The sequence below is a fragment of the Centrocercus urophasianus genome, unplaced genomic scaffold (genome assembly GCF_019232065.1).
Source record: "Centrocercus urophasianus isolate 14NV4802_14NV808 unplaced genomic scaffold, USGS_Curo_1.0 seq_18, whole genome shotgun sequence".
Taxonomy (NCBI): domain Eukaryota; kingdom Metazoa; phylum Chordata; class Aves; order Galliformes; family Phasianidae; genus Centrocercus; species Centrocercus urophasianus.
Window position 1 is genome coordinate 4,957,569 of NW_024884733.1, and position 17,802 is coordinate 4,975,370.

Below are 17,802 nucleotides of genomic sequence, written 5' to 3' on the forward strand. Positions count from 1 at the left end.
GTGTAGCAGGGAGCTGGGCGAGTAGGTGTGCTTGGTTCTCCTTTTGCCAAATTTCCAGTGTTGAGGGTGAGATTTTTCTTTAATTGGCTCAGGCTGCTCTTCAAGGCTGCGAGTATTGCTGGATGTACTGCCTGCCTGTGTCTTCCTGGCAACACTTGGTGCTACAGAGGTTAGAGGCAATATATGACTTCTGTTAAAGTTGCTTGCGTAGGCAGAATCTGCTGAATTGCAGAGACAGACCTGGCCTTCAACTTAACAAGTAAACTGCTGAATTATATTGATGCTGTCCACTGAACTTTTTTATTGCCTGAGGGATTAGAGCAGCAGAATCTGTATTCATGCCACTGAGCTTGCTGCTCATCAGTCTGTTTTGCAGTATGAATCTGAAAGCCCCCAGCCTCCTTCTTAGCCCACTGAGTTCCCAGTGCTTTCTACTTTGCCATATCATTACCTGGCTCAGTTCTGTTGGTCAGGCTGTCTTTACAAGGATGAATAAATTTTGCTACTGTGCTCAAGTCAGGCTGAAAGTGTTTCTGAAGTGTACAGTAGCCATAGGCATTGTGGCCTTGGTGCTTTTGTGACCAGAAGCTTCTAATGAAGGACATGTTACTTGGAGTTTGTGGTGAGAGGTACACCCACAATGCCTTATAGTGGTGTATATGCATATGCTGTACCCTATTAAGAACTTGGATCGATTCTCACTGATAGAAACAAGAATGGAGCAGGAGAATGCCTAAGTCTGCCTTTCTGACACACTGCTGCATCCACAGTGGGTACTGCCTTGCCAAAAGGGCAGCTGTGGGTGTGGGGTTCCTGGCTTGTGTGACAGCAGAGCCAGAATCAGTGGTGTTGAACTGGTTCCTGCTGTAGCACCTGGCTGTCAGATGCAGCAGGAGTGGGGGGAGCTGTGACAGCCCTGCGTGAACGAGTGAGGCACCATAATGAGTGGAGAGCTGTGCTGTGCAGGGGCTTCCCGGTGGTGAACCAGAACCCTGTCTCAGCACATCCCCTGCTTTTGCAGTGCGCTTCTCTCGAAGTTACCAACAAACCAGGGCTTGTTGCGGTGCTGGAAGCAGGTTGCTTCCTGCTGTCAGCAGCTTGATGCAGCAGTGCAGTGGGAATCGCTAATCCCAGCAACCAGAGAGGAGCAGCTTTTACTACTGAATTGCAAAAAATCCACCAAATAGAAAGGGGGAAAGAAATTAAAAACAAACCACCTGCGCACCCTGCACGGCAGGGGCAGCCGGAGCCGTGCCGCTACCGCTGGGTGGCGCTGCTGCGCTGATCAGCGCTGGTGTCTCCTCCGAGCCGCTAGGGGGCGCTCAACCGCCGGAGACGTGGCGGGTTCAGTGCGCAGGCGCGGGGCGGAGCCGCTTGCCGTCGTGGAGCCCCCTGTCGGCGTGGCGGTGCGCGCTGCCGTCCCATGGTGCTGGCGTTCCTCCTGCCCCGGCTCTGCCGCCTGCAGCCCCGCCTTGCCATGAGCACCGCCACCGGCAGCTTCTCTCTGCAGCAGCCCCTCAACTACCGGGCGGGCGGCCGCGTGGAACCCGTTGACGGCCGGCAGACCGAGGATGTGTACGAGCCGGCCACGGGTACGTGCTGCCCGAACTTCTTCGGGGTTAACTCGTTCATTTGCCTCGAGGGGGGTAGGATGGGTCGGCACAAGACAGGCGGCGTAGCTGTGTGTGACGACGGGTCCTGGTGCTGGTGGTGGGAGGGTAACGAGCTCAAGAAGAAACCTGCAGAGATTGGAGCTGATGAGCGGCCGGAATGTGGTTGTGAAGGAGGGCAGGCTTTGGGTTTCACCCCCGAGCTGCAGAGCTTCTCCACGACCGAGTGGGTTTGGGTGGGAGCCGTGAAGCTCTCTGGTGAGACTGAGATCTTGGGCTTTTGCTGCAAGATAAGCCTTGTTTTGCTGGGATTTACTTCTTGTTTTGTGTTTACAACGTGCCTAGGTCGAGTGATAACCAAGCTGCTGTGCTCCGGGGAGAAGGAGGTGGACCTGGCCGTGCAGAGCGCCAAGAGTGCCTTCCAGACATGGAGCCGCATGTCGGGCATGGAGCGCTGCCGCGTGCTGCTGGAGGCTGCCAGGCTCATCCGGGTACTGCACGGGGCTTTGTGTGCACCCAGCTGCCTCTGACCCTCTGTCCCCCTCCAGGAGCTCCAATGGAACGCAGGAGCTGAAAGCTACCTTTGCCCAGCAGATAGTGGGATGCTTTGGGCAGGGCGCTTGGTCTTATCGTGCGGTGTGTCCTATAGCTTCTTCCCTGCTTTGCTCTGTGAGAAGACATAAAGCTGAAGCCATCCAGTGCAGATATTGCAAGGCATGCATTTTCCAAGCTGAAGTTGCGTAACTGACACATTCTTGAACTTTCAGCTTGACAGACCCTGCTGTCGTGACTGGAGTGTCTTTCTTTAGCAATAAAAAACCACCAGATAAACACATGAGAACCAGAGGGTACAGATATGCTGGCTTCATAACAAACTCATTTGTGAGATAGCACGTTCTTAGATGTCAAAATTAGTCCCCATCAAGACATTGGTAAGAAACCAAACCTCTCCCCACTGTGTATGCAATGAGAACTGTTTTCTCTTTCAGTCAAACTTCTGCTTCTGACAGACTTCCACAGCAGGGAATGTTTCTGCCTGGGATACAGTCTGCTAAAGGACGCTTCCCAGCTGCTTTGTTTTGCTGTCCTTCACTGAGTCCTCTGGATCTATTTAGATCTTGCTGTTTGCTCTTTCCTCCACCTTATTTCTGTGCATTCCAATCACTGTTTACCATCTGTCTTCTCTGTTCAGGTTTGCTAATCTTTTAGATAAGCAGAGCTGTTAAGCAAGACTGCAGGAGCAGTGAACCCAGCAGCTGTCTGGCATTCACCTGTGATCAGTCGCCATTGGAAAATTGATTAATGGTAGTTGGGAATGTACATTTTAGGGATGGTGATAGCTTGAGGCAGAGCCTCAGAGTTGTGCAGAGTTGTGGGAAGCTCCTTGTGGACTGCTACTATGGGCTTCTTTGATGTGTAATCATTGTGGTGTTATCCTCCCAGGAAAGGAGAGATGAAATTGCCACCTTGGAAACCATCAACAATGGGAAATCCATCTTTGAAGCCAGAGTGGATATTGACATATCCTGGCAGTGCCTGGAGTATTACGCAGGGCTGGCAGGATCTCTGGCCGGTGAGAACTTTATTGGAGTTTGCTCTTTACTTTTTGTTCTGGTGTTCCTCGGTTAACTTCTGCTGTACAAGAGCACCTTTGGTGTTGGTTTCTCTAAGAGATGCTTTTTCTGAAGATGCTGGAGTATTTTCAGAGATCTTTACTTAATGCTACTGTGTTCTGTGGGCCCTGACACACCTGTGAGCTTGCTGGGCATAAAAGCTGTGTCTGTTTCCAGTTTGAGATCTAACCTCAGGGGCTCTAACTGAACTGGAAGGGGCTTTGTTCTTCTCTTACTTCTGTCTGTTTGTCCTCTTTGCAGGTGAACACATCCAGCTTCCTGGGGGATCCTTTGGGTACACTCGCAGGGAGCCCCTGGGTGTGTGTGTAGGGATTGGAGCCTGGAATTACCCCTTCCAGATTGCCTGCTGGAAGTCTGCCCCAGCCCTGGCATGCGGTAATGACCCTAAAGCGGATCTCTTTCAGACCTTCTGCCTACTCAAGCTTCTCTTTGATGCCGGGGGATTCTGTGGGGGAGAGTGATTTGGGGGGTGGAGTTACAGACCCTGAGATTGCTTTGAAGGAGGCACTGAAGGATTTGCAGAGCCTTCAGGAAAGGCGGACAGGAAATGTGAATCTGACAGATGCTGAGGGGGAGTGAGTGCATCAGGAAAGAGACTGATGGCTTGGCTGTGTACCAGGGACAAATGTCTCCGGAAATGTCTGCAGTACAGGACCAACATCCCCATCTCCCCAGCCTTTCCCAACAGGAGATGCAGTTCTCTCCATTCTTTGATTGCAGAGAGTTCAGCTAAAAATGTTTCCTCCTCTCTTTGGTGGAGAGATTTTTGACATCAGCAGAAACAAATTCATTGTATTGGGTGGGTTTTTCGTCTGGCTTTTTTTCCGTAAGCACTTTGGTTGTTAACCCACCTTGCTTCTGTCTGGGTTCCCTTAGGCAACGCTATGGTCTTCAAGCCCTCTCCTTTTACCCCCATTTCTGTGCTGAAGTTGGCAGAGATCTTCACAGAGGCTGGTGCTCCTAAGGGTCTCTTCAATGTGGTGCAGGGTGGAGCGGCCACAGGACAGTTCCTCTGCCACCACCCAGATGTGGCCAAAATCTCTTTCACTGGCAGTGTGCCCACTGGTGTCAAGGTGGGAACCTGGGGGGAACACGAGGGGTTGTGCACCAGCCTTCCTGGTGTGCTGGGGAGCTTGATGTGTGTGAGGAGTGTAAGGATATGGTGTGAGTTGGCACGCCTGGGGACAAGCAAGGAGCTTGAAGTGTTATGCTGGAGTCCCAGTTAGTGCACTGGGCATGAGCTCAAGCACTTAGGGCTTTCAGAGCGAACCCTTGGCTGTCTTCATTCGTTCACTTGAGGACTCTGAGTTGATAAAGTGGGCATCCATATGGGGAGGAGGCTGCATGAACCAGCTGGGAAAATGTGTGAACGTTTCAGGCAGTGATAGTTCAGCTGGACTGCGTGCAGCCTGCTGGTTTTAGAAGTAGCCTATTTTCTGTGAATTTCCCACCCTCCATTTAGTCTAATCAAATGAAACGTTCCTAAAAATATTTTACAAATAAATTGAGGTTTGAGAAAAAGGGAAATGTTGCCCTTTGAACCCTCCCTGCAGCCTCCTTGTTGGCCGTGCATCACTTGTGTCTTTGTCCTTATCAGATCATGGAGATGGCAGCTAAAGGGATCAAACCAGTGACCTTGGAGCTGGGGGGCAAATCCCCCCTTATAATCTTTTCAGACTGTTCCCTGGAGAATGCCGTGAATGGAGCCCTCATGGCCAACTTCCTCACACAGGGAGAGGTGTGTATCCATGGGGCAAGGCTGTGGTTTGGGACCAGAGACAGCTGTCGAGGTAGCCAACCTGTCCTTCTGTAGTGAGGGATGCCCTGAAGCTGCTATCTTGCCACGCATCTCCCTGTGCAGTGCCACAGAGGAACCTCCAGTGCAGGGTGTCCCAGCAGGGCATGGACACCTGTACCATTTTCCCTGAAGTGGAGCCTCTCTGGCACCCAGTACCCAGCTCAGAGCAACTACTCCTGTGCCCTGGGTTCCACTTTGGAGCACAGAGTTCAGAAGCAGTTTTCTCTGGAGAGGGAGCAGGTCCCAGTCCAGTATGCTGAGCCATACCTTTCTGGGGCTCTGTTGGCCCCAAGTTTGGGTTCTTCATGTTTTCTGCAGGTTTTGTTGGCAAACTGTGTACGTGTTTTATCTCTGGGAACTGAACAGTCAGCTTATCTGCTGGTGACACACTATAGCCACCTGGTGGCATCAGTAGAGCTGTATCCAGAATAGACTGTCCCATGCAGTCAGGAGCAGAATTGTCTGCTGTCCCTGGAACTTCACTGTCCCCAGGTCAAGCTGGCTGTTTTTTAGCAGCTGTGAAGGGCCTTTTCTGAGAGTCTGTAGCAGGACCCGTGCATGAAAGACTGCAAAGTGCTGTGTTCTGAGCAGCTTGCTCTGTATTCCAGGTGTGCTGCAATGGCACGCGGGTGTTTGTGGAGAGGAAAATACTGGACACCTTCACAAAGGAGGTGGTGAAACGCACCCAGAAAATCAAAGTTGGAGACCCACTTCAGGAAGACACACGGATGGGAGCCCTCATCAACCGGCCCCACCTGGAACGTGTCCAGCGCTTTATAAAGCAGGCAAAGGAGCAGGTGAGATTGTGATGCTGCCTTGTGTCAGCCCTCAAATGTCTCCTGTTCTTTCCAGACAAGCAGACTGGGCTGGAAAAGAGGAAGTGTGAATGAAAGCCCTGATCTGCTAGTGATGCTCCATCAGCATACCTGACCTGGAGAGGCACCAGAGGAGGCCCTGATGTGGTTCCTTGGATGGGAGAGTAAATCTGGCAGCGAGCATTGGCCGGACAGAGCTGCAACAGCTGGGCAGGATGCCATGGACATGCCTGCCTACTTTCTGCTTGCCTCTCTTTCAGGGTGCTCAGGTGTTGTGCGGGGGAGACCTGTATGTACCAGATGACCCGAAGCTGAAGAATGGCTTCTACATGCAACCATGCGTGTTAGGTATGATCCTTCCTGTTAGTGGCATTGTGTGCATGTTGCTGAGTTTCTTCTAGATGAAGCTGTGTGCCTATATTTCTGAATGCCTGTGGTGTGGGCAGGCACTTCTACAGGTGTACCAGAGGTAGCTGTGGAACCTGGAGCAGCAGCTGTGTAGTGCTGAGTGCTGTCTCGAAGGCTCTGTGGGTTGCAGAATGCACAGGCTCTGCCACTAACTTCCTTCTGAATGCTGCCATGCTTCCAGGGAACTGCAGAGACGACATGACGTGTGTGCAGGAAGAGATCTTTGGGCCTGTCATGTCCATTCTGCCATTTGATACAGAGGAGGAGGTTGTGGAGAGAGCCAACAACACCAAATTTGGCCTGGCAGGCGGTGTCTTTACCAGGTACAGCTGGGAAGCGGTCTAGGGAGGGGAGGAGTAGAGAAATGCTGCAGCAACTTGATGTTCCTCTCACAGTGTTTGGCATGGGCATGGATATCCTCCTCCAGGAAAGCTGTAGCAAGACAATGCTAGAAGGGAACTTCTTAAATGACTGCGTATCTCCTCCTGTTTTTTCCTGAGAAGGTTAGGTGGGCCCAGCTGTTCTTCAGGCTCCTTCCAGCCTGCACTTGGCCAGCTGCCTGCCTGCCTGCACCTCCAGGAGACGTTCACCAGGAGCCTGCCGTGCTGCTGAATGTGTGCAAAGATGGCTCTTGGCTGCTTGCCGGAGTCTGCTTTGCTGGTGTCCTTGTCTTGCCCTCTCAAATGAAGTATCGTGCTGAGTGTCCTTGGGAATTAGGTGTTGTATCCTCTGAGTAGGGCAAGCTGGGCTCTAAAAACCACTGCAACCTGCTGGGGGTCTCGGGGATAAGGGGGTGAAAGGGCTGCAGCTGAGCTGCCGTTTTTCTGCAGGGATATCCAGAAGGCTCACAGGGTCGTGGCTGCTCTCAAGGCTGGGATGTGCTTCATTAACAACTACAACATCAGCCCTGTGGAGCTGCCTTTCGGGGGATACAAGTCATCAGGTGAGCAATGCTTGGCCTTCCCTGGACTCAGCTTCTGTATGTCTGTGATGGCAGATGTGAGCAGCCTGTTGCTGGGGCAGACAGGCACAGTGATTGCCTCTAAGGCACGGATACCACACCGGGAAATGAAAGGGAAGCTGTGGAAGGGTTCACAGCTTTGTACAGAGTGAGCACAGAGGTGAGCTTTAATATACACAGCCTTCCTTGCTGCTAAGCTCATCCAGTTCTTGGTCGGGAGTGCTGCCATGAGGTGTGCTGCACTTGTGCTTTGAGTGTGGCTTGTGTTCTCCCCAGCATGGCTGTGTGCTGGTTATGAGTGGTGCTTGGCACTGCCTGTTGCACTCACTTCTGCCCTGTCCCTGCAGGATTTGGCAGAGAGAACGGGCGGGCAGCCATCGAGTATTACTCGCAGCTGAAGACTGTCTGCGTGGAGATGGGTGATGTGGAATCCGTGTTTTAGTGGCTCTGAGGCCATCTGAGGAGAAATGTGGATCATTTACACAGCAGTAAAGTGCCCTAAAATTGTAAGTGCCTGGGAGTGGGGCAGAATGAGAGCAGCTCTTAGCCATCCTGCTTCTGCAAGGGCAGCGTACACACACAGCTCGGTCTGTGGGCCTCCTCTGTGTTCTCTAGTGGAAGATGTGGACCTCAGACCAGGAGACAGTGACCTGGCTTTCAGCAGCAGCACCTGCAGCTACCAGAGGCTTGGCAGGGGCAGAGGCCTAGCCCAGGCTGCTTCACCCAGTGCACCTTGGATGCTGTTGTCCTCCACCCTTAGTTAATTGCAGTTCTGGCTTCTAAGCAAGTATGACCCTGCTCAGTACACGTAAAAGCTCTCAGGCACGTTAACATCCAGTAGCTCTTGGCTTTGTGTTTTCTCTGACTGTGTAAAAGCCTTAGGTTAGGATTTGTTTCTCTAGCACACTTGTGAACATCAGTTCTGTGTCTTTTATGTGTGCCTCACAATACTGTGGGGATGGTGAGCTGATGCTGCTTCAACAGGCACTGCTGCAGATAGCCTCCACACACAGTGCACAGCGTAACAAGAATGATAGTGAGCTCTAACATGAGACAGATTGCTGCCTGTCTTAATCAAAAGCTGTTTGATTTCCTTTCTCTGGGCCTTCCTTTATAAACATGGTAATTCTGTGATGACAAAATAGCAAATTTTAATGTTTGCTCACATCTTTTCTTTTGTAGCAATCAAATAAATACTAACTCTGTTTGGAAAATCTTATTGGAGAGTACATGATGTGAGGAGTCCAGAAAAAGGATTTGAGTGTCAACTGGGCTGTTGCTGGATAGGTTAAACAAATGGTTTATAGGATTGCTTTTCATTCACCAAAGTCAGAAAAGCTGGAGCATCCCTGCCTGATCGGTCCCATAAAATCAGAATCGTGCTGGTTTTCTGCCAGACTTCTTTAGCTGGCCCTCTGTAACTTCAGAATGAAAGTGCAGAACTGACAACTTCATTTTATTGAATGAGGAGGGAAAAAAAACAGGCAATGAAATGTTCTACAAGAAATCCCTCTGGTTTCCCAGGCAGCCATGATGATGGTCAGTTAGTCCGGGCAGATCCAACCAAGGTGCCGGAAAGCTGAATACACACCTGTGCCCACCAGCCCAATGAGTGCAGCTGAACCAATGGCCCCTCTCCTTCGATTTTTTGGCTCTGGAAAAGGACACGTCTTGTCAGTTCAACAACAGTAGCCAGCTTTCTCAGCCAGGCTACTCCCAGCACTGCAGGGCTGCTTCCACCTTCCCAGCACTTGAGTTAATACAAGTGTATTTAGCTTTCGCAGACCTTCAGAAAGGAAGGCTGGGACACTGCTCTGCGTGTGGCAGACCAGAACCAAGTGCAGTGCAAAGTCAGATGCCCCACGTTATTCATCCCCCCTAGTGCGGTTTGTTTCAAGTCACGGTGCAAGTAGTGGCCTAACATACTTGGAGTCAGGCTCCTTCCCCTTGGGCAGGGAATGTGTGTGCAATAGTCAAAAATACCATCAAAGATTAGCCTATCCTGAAAGAGGGAGCAGGACCTAGAGATTAATCTGGGCACAACGGCAGCTACCAGCTTGTGCTGTGCAGCTGCCCTCTGTCTGTGTCTGTTATTAAAGTAGTGCTCTTACTAACAGCACGAAAAACACAATGCAGAGGTAGCAGTTTGTGGACCTGCACTGTGACTGGAAGCTTTATGCTGCCTGTTTGGCAGGAACTGGAGAAAAGAGCCCAGACATCACAGGAGGAGGCTTTAGTTTCTAAGCACCTTCTGTTCTACAGGGTAAAGACCCACCTCCTGTGTAGTATCCGTGGGCATACAGGAGTCTGCCAAGGATCCAGGCAATGCCGAGCCCTGCGGAAATCCGCTGGAGAGAAAGGAGAAGCATTAAAGTTGTGGAGACTTGCTGCTTGCACCTGCTCAGCTGTTAGAGCAGCCCTGCTTCAAGGAGTGACCACAAACTACAACGTGGGTCCTGGCCCTGCTACAACAACTAGGAGTCAGCCTGGGAGAGGTGTGTGGCTGATAGTGGAAGCCACAGTGAGTTGGATGGAATCGCTTTCATGACACCTATGGTGCTGTGCTGCAGAGCCTTCCCAAGTCCTGCTTTGTTGCTGCAAGCAGGTGTATGTGTTTGCAACACCTGCAGCAGGAGGACTTCCACACTGCCTCTTCATTTAGAGCATGATGCAATGTGACATCAGTTTGCTAGATTTACTTAATGCTCCTTCCTTTCCTTTCTGAAAAGAAACTTTCAAGAAGAACCTGATTTGTCTGTCGGTGGTGAAGAAAATCTGCTGGCTTTAGTCTCTCCCACATGCCTGCCTCCTCAAAAGTATTCTACATCTTTCATTTTAAAACAATCTAGGTTTTTTTTTTTTTTAAATCATCCTTCACATGCTTCCTTTGGTGGTGAAAGTGGGTGGGAAGATTGAAATGTTCCTCAGCTATTCTTATCAGACAAACTCTTCTTTAAAGTGTGCGTTTAAAAGGAGGTGAAAGGTTCCCACCCTCTATAAAAACAGCTGCTGATTAGTCCTGCAGGCTTGAGAGAACCAGACAAGGTTGTGTGGACACTCCTCACTTGCAGATTGGAGGCTGTGGATGCTTCAGTTTGTCTGACAAAGAACCCTTATGGGGAGGAAAGAGGCTTACTGGCTGAAGCATCAGTGGTGAAAGTACTTGTGGTTCCACTGCGTTTTCAGGAGAGGCATGGCTGTGGAATGAGGTGGGGTTAGGAAACAGCCTGGCTGCCTTCAGCTGGGTGAGCTTGGCTTCGTGCCTGCTCTGAGTCACAGAGTAAGTTCAGTTGTGTGGACCTGAATGCCACAGTCACTTACCGGGTGGTAGATTCCACCGATGGCTAAGAAGAACAGGAAGGAAGGGTAAACTTCCAGTCTGAAAATAAGAAAGAATGTTATACTCGTCTTCAAGTGGCCTACAAAGAGAACATCTAGAAATGCAGTTGCAAACATCCCCCGCCAGGGTACTTGATGGGCCTGACTTGTTAGTCTTCATGCTCCATGCTGTGGCCAGAAATTGAGGCACAAAATGAAGTGCAGCACGCACAGACTTCCATAGACTTCAGCTCTGTCTGAGGCCACCCATCCGCTCTTTTCCACTTTGTGCCTTGACCCACTGCTAAATACAGCCTACCACCAGCTAAACCAGTTGTTCCTCCCAGCACCCTTTGCTGTAGCACTGCAGCCTAGCTCCTGTTAGCTGTGGCAGTACAAACTCACACGTGGTACTCACGTGTTCTGGTGCGCACGCTGGATGCAGTTGAATATTTTCCCATTCTCAGGATCCGTGCTGTACATGGTTGGATACTGCCAAAGAAAGCCAAGAGCAGAAGATAGGCAAGTGCAGCCAGCCTCCTCCAGCAGCACGGTGCACATGCTGCATCTCCTCAGGGAGCACAGTGCTGTGCTGCTGCTTGGAGAACTGACTTGCTGTGGCAAGTTAGAGCCTGACTCCCTGCCCACAGCTCCTTGTGTGAAACTGCTTTGCTCCCTGTATGCTTGTGTTCCATTGAGATGCCCTTGTTCCTAACATCACGTCTGTCTTCTCTGCAGGGAGAAAGGCCGTGTGGTTTCTTGCTCATCATAGTTTCCGAAGCTGAAAGTCTTGTGATTTCAGCTGTCTCGGCTCAGTGCCAAGCATCTTATCTGCCAAACCCTGATTTCTGCCTTGTCTGCTCCAGTCTGGAGAGCTAGAATGCCAGCTTCATCCCTTCTGCACTCACACTGTGGGGCAGGAGGAGTCAGCGGGTCAACCCAAAATAACCAAGGTGTCACCACACTTATCTACAGAGGTGCAGCTAAGGCAGGCAAGGGCTGTACGCCCTTCTGGGTTGGGGAAGGGAAAAAAAAAGAGAAGGAGCAATAAAGCTGGCTGGCTGGGGCCCCTCTGCAGACAGGCTGTGATGTCCCTGGTCCCTCTGCTTGAGGCTAAAAAGGGGGACTCACCTCCACATTGTATTTCTTGCGTGCCTTCCCCACGTTCACAGCGAGATGCATCACCAAGACGAAGCTGGCAGCCCCTGTCAGGATCACGTAGCCATACTCTTTGGAGAGAACAGCCATCTTGGTGCTGGGAGAAAAAGAGAGCCCGTTACTATTGCAGGGTGTGACTGGAGCTCAACACATGCAGAAGTGTGCGTGTGTACGTGCCTGGGCCTAACAATTGCTGAGAGTTATCCTAGCACAAGAACTGGCTGAAGAAAAGGATAAACTGTCAGGGAATTTTTACCTTTGGGTGTCTGCAGGGTGTAAAACAGCACAAAGCAAGGGTTCCCTGCTTAGGTCCCATCAGGGATTTTTTTTAGGGCTCTAAAATCAGTAAGCGTGGGTGGGCAGTGGCAGAGGTCTCTAGTCTGGCCTCTGGCTTGGAGACCCCTACAGATCCCATCAGCTCTGGCTGTCTGACCCCATCCCATGGCACTCCTGTCCTCTCTAATGCACCGAAGGCTCCTCCCTTCCTGCAGCCTGGTCCTCGTGCTGCCTGAAATCAAGGAGAGGTGGTGGGCGCTGCTGTAACTCATCCCGTCCTGTGCTCAGGATGCAGGCAGGACCTGCACTTGCAGAAATGACTCCACAGTCAGATTAGAGACCAGGTCAGCAAATCTGATTATGTCACTGTGTGAAGCTCGTTTAACTCCAGCTTGAGTAGCGTGGCCAGTTCTTGTCCCACCACCCTATAAAGCTTAGAGCAAAAATGGGAATGGGTCAGATGTTCAAATATCTACAACAGCTTCTATGTGGGAAACAACCCAGCAAGCCAAGACTCTGGGATAAAGAGAGCAGACAAACAAGGTTGTATTCAAAAAGTCTAAAAGCTAGAGAAGGTGGACAGAAACTGCTGGTTCACTTCCGACAGTGGAACTAGAGGTCACCAAATACAGCCAGGGCAGAGACTCAGAACAAAGCAAAGATGTTTTTTCATTCAATAGGAATTAGACCTACGTAATTCCCCACTAAAGGATGCTGCAAACACAAGCCATTGCCATAAATTCAAGGTGAAGACCGGGCATGATGTGGGAATGAGAGACAAGTTGGAAATTAATCTTTAACCAGAGCCTATTTCAGTGATGCAAGGCTTTGGTGCCTCTGGCACTGTCCCAGCAGCACAATCTGACAGTGTGGGGGAAATCACACCTCAACAAGGAAGCAGTGCAGCCAGCCCTCCTATTGCAACAGCACCAATGCTCCTTGCAGGGCAAGGAGCATTGCTCCTTTCAGGGAGCAAAGGTTTTTACCTCTTAACTGCAAAAAGATTATGGCTGGTGGAGCAAGAAGAAACCTGCTGGTTTTGTCCACGTGCAGTTTGGTGAAGAATTATTAATAAGAATGCTGGAAAGCCTTAAGTAATCAAAATATATCAGCTGCACCCACATGTAAAAGAAGCGACCACCTTAGGGATGGCACATAGAAGGTGTGGGACATTGCCTGACCTGGCAGAACAGGTCAGTTGTTTTACTTCCCCCTTCACATTCCACGCTTGTCCTTGGCCTCAGCAGCAAGGACAAAGCCTTTTGCTTTCATAAAGCTGTAAGTTGGGATTTTATCTTTTGTGTTGGTAGCAAAAAGCACCGTTCGGTTGCAGTAAGCATTCAGCCAGACGTTACAGAGTGCTACTCGTGCTACTGATCTAAAGCCAAACAGTAAGCCTGTGCTCCTGTAACCTGAAGCTAAAGCAAATCAAAGTCATCATGACTTTCAGTTCCCTGTCTGCACGCCTTGTGGCTGCTTCCTGATGCTTTTGCAGCTCAGCAACCTTTGTCCACAGCTGCAAGGACTCTGCTGACAAGTACTGCTGCCCTGCACAAGCCTCAATTTTTATCCTCCACGCAGCAATGGCTCGGGCTGGACCCACACAGCCGAGGGACACCGGAGCATGACACAGCACAGGCTGAGGAATGCAAATGTGCTCCCAGCAACAATTCTTCCCAGGTTTGCTGCATATAGAATCACAGAACGGTCTGGGTCGGAAGGGAACTTTAAGACCATCTAGTTCCACCCCTCTTGCTCTAGATAGGAATGCCTCCCACCAGACCATGTTGCTTGCAGCCCCATCCAGCCTGGTTTTGAATGTTCCAGGGAGGGGGCATTCACAACCTCGCTGGGCAACCTGTGCCAGTGTCTCACCATCATCACAGTAAAGAATTTCTTTCTCACACCTAGTCTAAATCTATCCTCTTCCAGTTTAAAGCCATTTTCCCTCATCCTGTCGCTTCCTGCCTTTATAAAAAGTCCCTCCCCAGCTTTCCTGTAGGCACTTTAATCCTATATTCATACGTAACCAACTATAATCGCAACTGTTATGAATCAGCAGAGCTAACGAAGCCTCCCCGTGCAGAGCCACGCTCGGGTTCTGATCGCACCACCAGCCCAGCCTTCCAACCCAGCCTGCAGAGCCCTTTGTCCCGCCTGGTGGGGGGGGGGTGGTTCCCCCGCACCGGCTCTATTTTTCCCCCATTTCACCACGCTCAGACATCAGCCTACCGAACTCCCGGAAGCCCCGCTACGCTCCGCGGCAGCAGCCCGGCCCGCACTCACCACAGCCTGCGGCGCAGAGCAGCCCGGGACGCCGCGGGGCGGAGCGGGGCCGGGCCGGGCCGGGTCTGGCCGCGCCCCCAGGCGGGGCGCAGCGCGCCGGGCTGCGAGAGGGGGATTGGCCGGGGGAGAACGGCTGGACTTTGTATGGGGGCGAGGGCGCGTTTTGTGTGCTGTGTGTCCCTTCCTATCTCTGCCATGCACTCTAAATAATAAAAAGCGCCGGCGCTGCTGCCCGGAGCTGTGGGTGCCCCATCCCTGGAAGTGCCCCCACGCCATTAATGTGCGCCGAGCAGCTGAGCTGGGAGCAGCCAGCCCATGGGGTGAGGATCTTTAAGGTCTCTTCCAACCTAAACTATTCTGTGGTCCTAGGATTTCAGCTTTGATTCGCAGTCGGCAGACCCGCCACAGTTTAATGGCTGTATTAACGGCGTATCAATTTATACCGTGCCTGCTAAAATCCTGCTTTTCCCTTTTCCTCCATCAGATCCAGATGGTTTCGGATGAGAAGCCAGTGCTTCACACGTGGAGCCACTGCACTTGTTCATGTAAGCAGACACCACTCCTGGCAATTACCTGTGCTAGTGATATGAAGGATCTTATTTACACCTCCCTTTGTTCTGCCCTGAACGTGCAGCCCTGGGACTTGGGACGGAAACACAAGCCATCTCCAAGAACGCTTGGATTGCATGTGAGAGGTATTTCTTACATTCAAAATAAAGTCACTTCTAGGGTTATGCGACACAAAACTTGGTTCTGTAAATGCTCACAGAACGGTGGAAGTATAGGGGGACTGGTGGTGTCTTCTGCTGTAACAGGTAGGATGGAGAAGCAAGAAGGACCCAGTGGGATCCCAGGCCCACAGAAGACCTGCTCTGAACCTCTCTGTTCTGCCTTTCCACAGCAGAGGCTCTCAGATTCCCTGTAGCAGAAGTAAGCTATCTAGGCTGCCCCAGTGTGGCCAAAAAGGCCCTGGTGAGCTCCCTGGCTGCTGGGACCTGTCCCTGTGGCAGGACAGGCTGCATGCTGGCCCTGCTTTTCCGTGGTCTCGTGAGAAAGCAGGATTGTAAATGCTGCTGATTGCTGCACGGCACTGTCCACACCTCCTGTGGCTCACACTGAACATTTTGCCAAAGTCCTGAGTCTCACTGGAAGAAGAAACGCAGCGGTGGCACTGTGAGTAAAACTGGAGCACAGAGAATATCTTCTCTTGTGGCTTTATTTCACTTCAAAAAATTTGCGTATAAAGTTTGGGAAATCACTCAGAAGGGCCTGCCTTCAGTTCCCAGGACGGCATCCGGAAAGGTTTGTAGGGCTGACCCTAAGTGACTGCATCTTTCTCCTCTTCTTCCTCCTCCTCCTTTGAACTGTGGATTTGGTAGATGACGGCACAGATGCCAGCCAGCCAGGCCACCACAGTGCCAGCAAAGAATATGCAGAAGCCAATGAAACACAGAAAAATGTAGTCGTGCTTGTGCAGGTGGGTCTGGCAGCTGGAGTACAGCTGTACCTCTGCTGCAGGCATCTTCAAGGCACGAAGGGCTTCTGGTGTGTAGCAGGTGATGTTGTTGGCGTCTGCAGAGGAAAAAAGCAAAGCAAGACTCTTTTGCCTGTGTCTAAGACACTAGTGAGCAGGAAACATCACTGCTAGAAAAGTGATGGAGGAGTTTGCTAAACTGCTGGAAAATTGCTCCACGCTTCATGTCCTTCTCCCTTCATAGCCTAGGAGAAATCAGCCAGATTTTGGCCAAGCCACAACCACCAGCCTGCCAGAGTGATTTCCATGGCAGTGCCTCCAAGGAAAATATTTCTGTTTGGATTATGGCACTGTTTGGATTATGACAAACTGCAGTAGCTGTGCTGTTCATCTATGCTGATCGAGCACTTTTGTTTCAATATAAGAGCATTTGTCATTATTTTAAAGCCTCAAACACCTTTTTAAGTGACAAGGCTAAAGGGAAAGAGGTCTTTTTAGACTAGAGCGATAAGGCTTGCACACTGGGAGTCAAGTTTGGAAACTGGAGTGGTTTGCAATTAGGCATAGTTTCACCTGCAACTGTGAGAGAGGGGAAACTCAGGAATGATTCAGTTCCAGGGAAATACTGCCTATGTCCTGTCAAATTCCAGTGCAGGCTGTGAGATAATAGATGCTGGCTTTCCTTTCTGAACACAGGCAGTATTTGAGCTAATAGGACAGGATCAACAATGGAGAGCTCAGGGCTGGAGGGGCTGTTCCAGGGAGGTGAGGAGAGAGAGGAACAGAGCAGCACTGCAGGCATTTCTACTGATCACAAAGGGGACTAATTGGCCACTACAGACACACCAACACTGCAACAGCAACAGAAGATCAGAGCAGATGGAGAAAAGGCAGGACATTCAGAGAAATAGCTTTCCCAGAGCATATCTGCACTGAGCCAGCTCCTCATTCTTGGCACTGTGGCTGCAGGGTGCTGTGACTCACAGGCACAGTGATACCTCCTGAGCCTGCTGCCAGGTGTTTTGTACCTCCCCTACTATCCTGAGGATGTGAGCAAGTGTGACTGAGGGTGGAAAGTGTGTAGCCCTGCTGCTCTGATCAGTGCTTTGTGCAACAGCTGATGGTGGGATGCGTGGCTGACAGGCAGTGGCGCTGCCCCAGTGAGCTGAATGAAAAGAGATCAGAGGGCCCTGTCCATTCCACCCAGGAACAGAACGGAGAGGAATCCTGCTCACACAGCCCTCACCTGGAAAATGAACACTGCTCTCTGTCATCCAGGTGATGAAGTCCAAAAAGGAACAGTTGCAGTGCCACAGGTTGTCAGAGAGCCCCAGAATCCTCAGGTTGGGCAGGACCTGGACGGTGCTGGCATCTAGGAACGTTAAACCAGTCCGGCTCACATCCAGGTGCCTCAGCCAGGTGTTGTTGGCAAAAGCATCCTTCTCTATTGCTACAAGGTTGGGATTGTCCGAGATCTTCAACACAACCAGGCTGAGGAGCTGTGAGAAGGTGCTGAAGGTGACCTGCGTCAGGTTGTTGAAGCTGAGGTCCAGGTAGACGAGCTTGACCACACCAACGAAAGTGAAATCCAGGTCATCTCCCAACAGGTTCTTCCGGCAGTCCAGGTACACCAGATCCGCCAGGAAGCTCAGTTCCACCGCCGGCAGGTACGAGACGTTGTTTGCCGCCAGGATCAGCTGCCTCGTGTCCAGCGGGATGGCTGCGGGGAACTCCTGCAGCTGCCGTCCGGTGCAGTTCACCTCCAGGTACCGACAGCTGCACCCACTCGGGCAGCCGCTATTCCCCGATGCCATCCCCATCCCCAAGAGGAACACGAGGCTCAGGGGCCGCCATCTACCTGCGGGAGACATGGCCCGCCGCTCCCGCACCGCTCAGCCCCCGGGGGACCGCGGCAGGAGACGCTGAGGAGACGGGTGTCCGCTGGGACGTGCTCTACATCGGCGACTCACCTGACAGGCTGGCAGGCTGCCCGGCTGGAAGCCGAGCCCGGCTTCGCGGCTCTCTGCGCGCAGAAGGGCGGAGGAGCGCCTCGCTACGGCACCG

General features: G+C 51.5%; 3 protein-coding genes across 5 annotated transcripts; 1 reads left to right on the plus strand and 2 right to left on the minus strand.

The window, feature by feature from the left end:
- The first annotated feature begins 1,414 nt into the window (after positions 1-1,414).
- Positions 1,415-8,445, plus strand: ALDH9A1 (aldehyde dehydrogenase 9 family member A1). Of its 2 annotated transcripts, XR_006168928.1 has the most exons (12): positions 1,415-1,592; positions 1,956-2,101; positions 3,054-3,183; positions 3,485-3,619; positions 4,121-4,317; positions 4,842-4,982; positions 5,651-5,839; positions 6,118-6,205; positions 6,447-6,588; positions 7,096-7,208; positions 7,574-7,732; positions 7,842-8,445. XR_006168928.1 is itself a non-coding variant. In XM_042819449.1 (11 exons), the coding sequence occupies exons 1-11, from the start codon at positions 1,424-1,426 to the stop codon at positions 7,666-7,668; spliced, it is 1,545 nt and encodes a 514-aa protein (XP_042675383.1). In that variant the 5' UTR covers positions 1,416-1,423; the 3' UTR covers positions 7,669-8,445. The 2 variants fall into 2 exon arrangements, 1 of the variants encoding a protein (XP_042675383.1); XM_042819449.1 differs by having other exon boundaries at positions 1,416-1,592; positions 7,574-8,445.
- A 220-nt stretch (positions 8,446-8,665) lies between these two features.
- MGST3 (microsomal glutathione S-transferase 3) lies at positions 8,666-14,317 on the minus strand. Of its 2 annotated transcripts, none has more exons than XM_042819452.1 (6): positions 14,265-14,317; positions 11,676-11,799; positions 10,963-11,036; positions 10,548-10,605; positions 9,502-9,574; positions 8,666-8,880 (listed from the first exon to the last, which is right to left on the minus strand). In XM_042819452.1, the coding sequence occupies exons 2-6, from the start codon at positions 11,790-11,792 to the stop codon at positions 8,771-8,773; spliced, it is 432 nt and encodes a 143-aa protein (XP_042675386.1). In that variant the 5' UTR covers positions 11,793-11,799; positions 14,265-14,317; the 3' UTR covers positions 8,666-8,770. The 2 variants fall into 2 exon arrangements, with proteins under 2 accessions (XP_042675386.1, XP_042675385.1); XM_042819451.1 differs by having other exon boundaries at positions 14,211-14,294.
- A 1,119-nt stretch (positions 14,318-15,436) lies between these two features.
- Positions 15,437-17,692, minus strand: LRRC52 (leucine rich repeat containing 52). Its single transcript, XM_042819450.1, has 2 exons — positions 16,985-17,692; positions 15,437-15,836 (listed from the first exon to the last, which is right to left on the minus strand). The coding sequence occupies exons 1-2, from the start codon at positions 17,607-17,609 to the stop codon at positions 15,583-15,585; spliced, it is 879 nt and encodes a 292-aa protein (XP_042675384.1). The 5' UTR covers positions 17,610-17,692; the 3' UTR covers positions 15,437-15,582.
- Between the last annotated feature and the right edge of the window lie 110 nt (positions 17,693-17,802).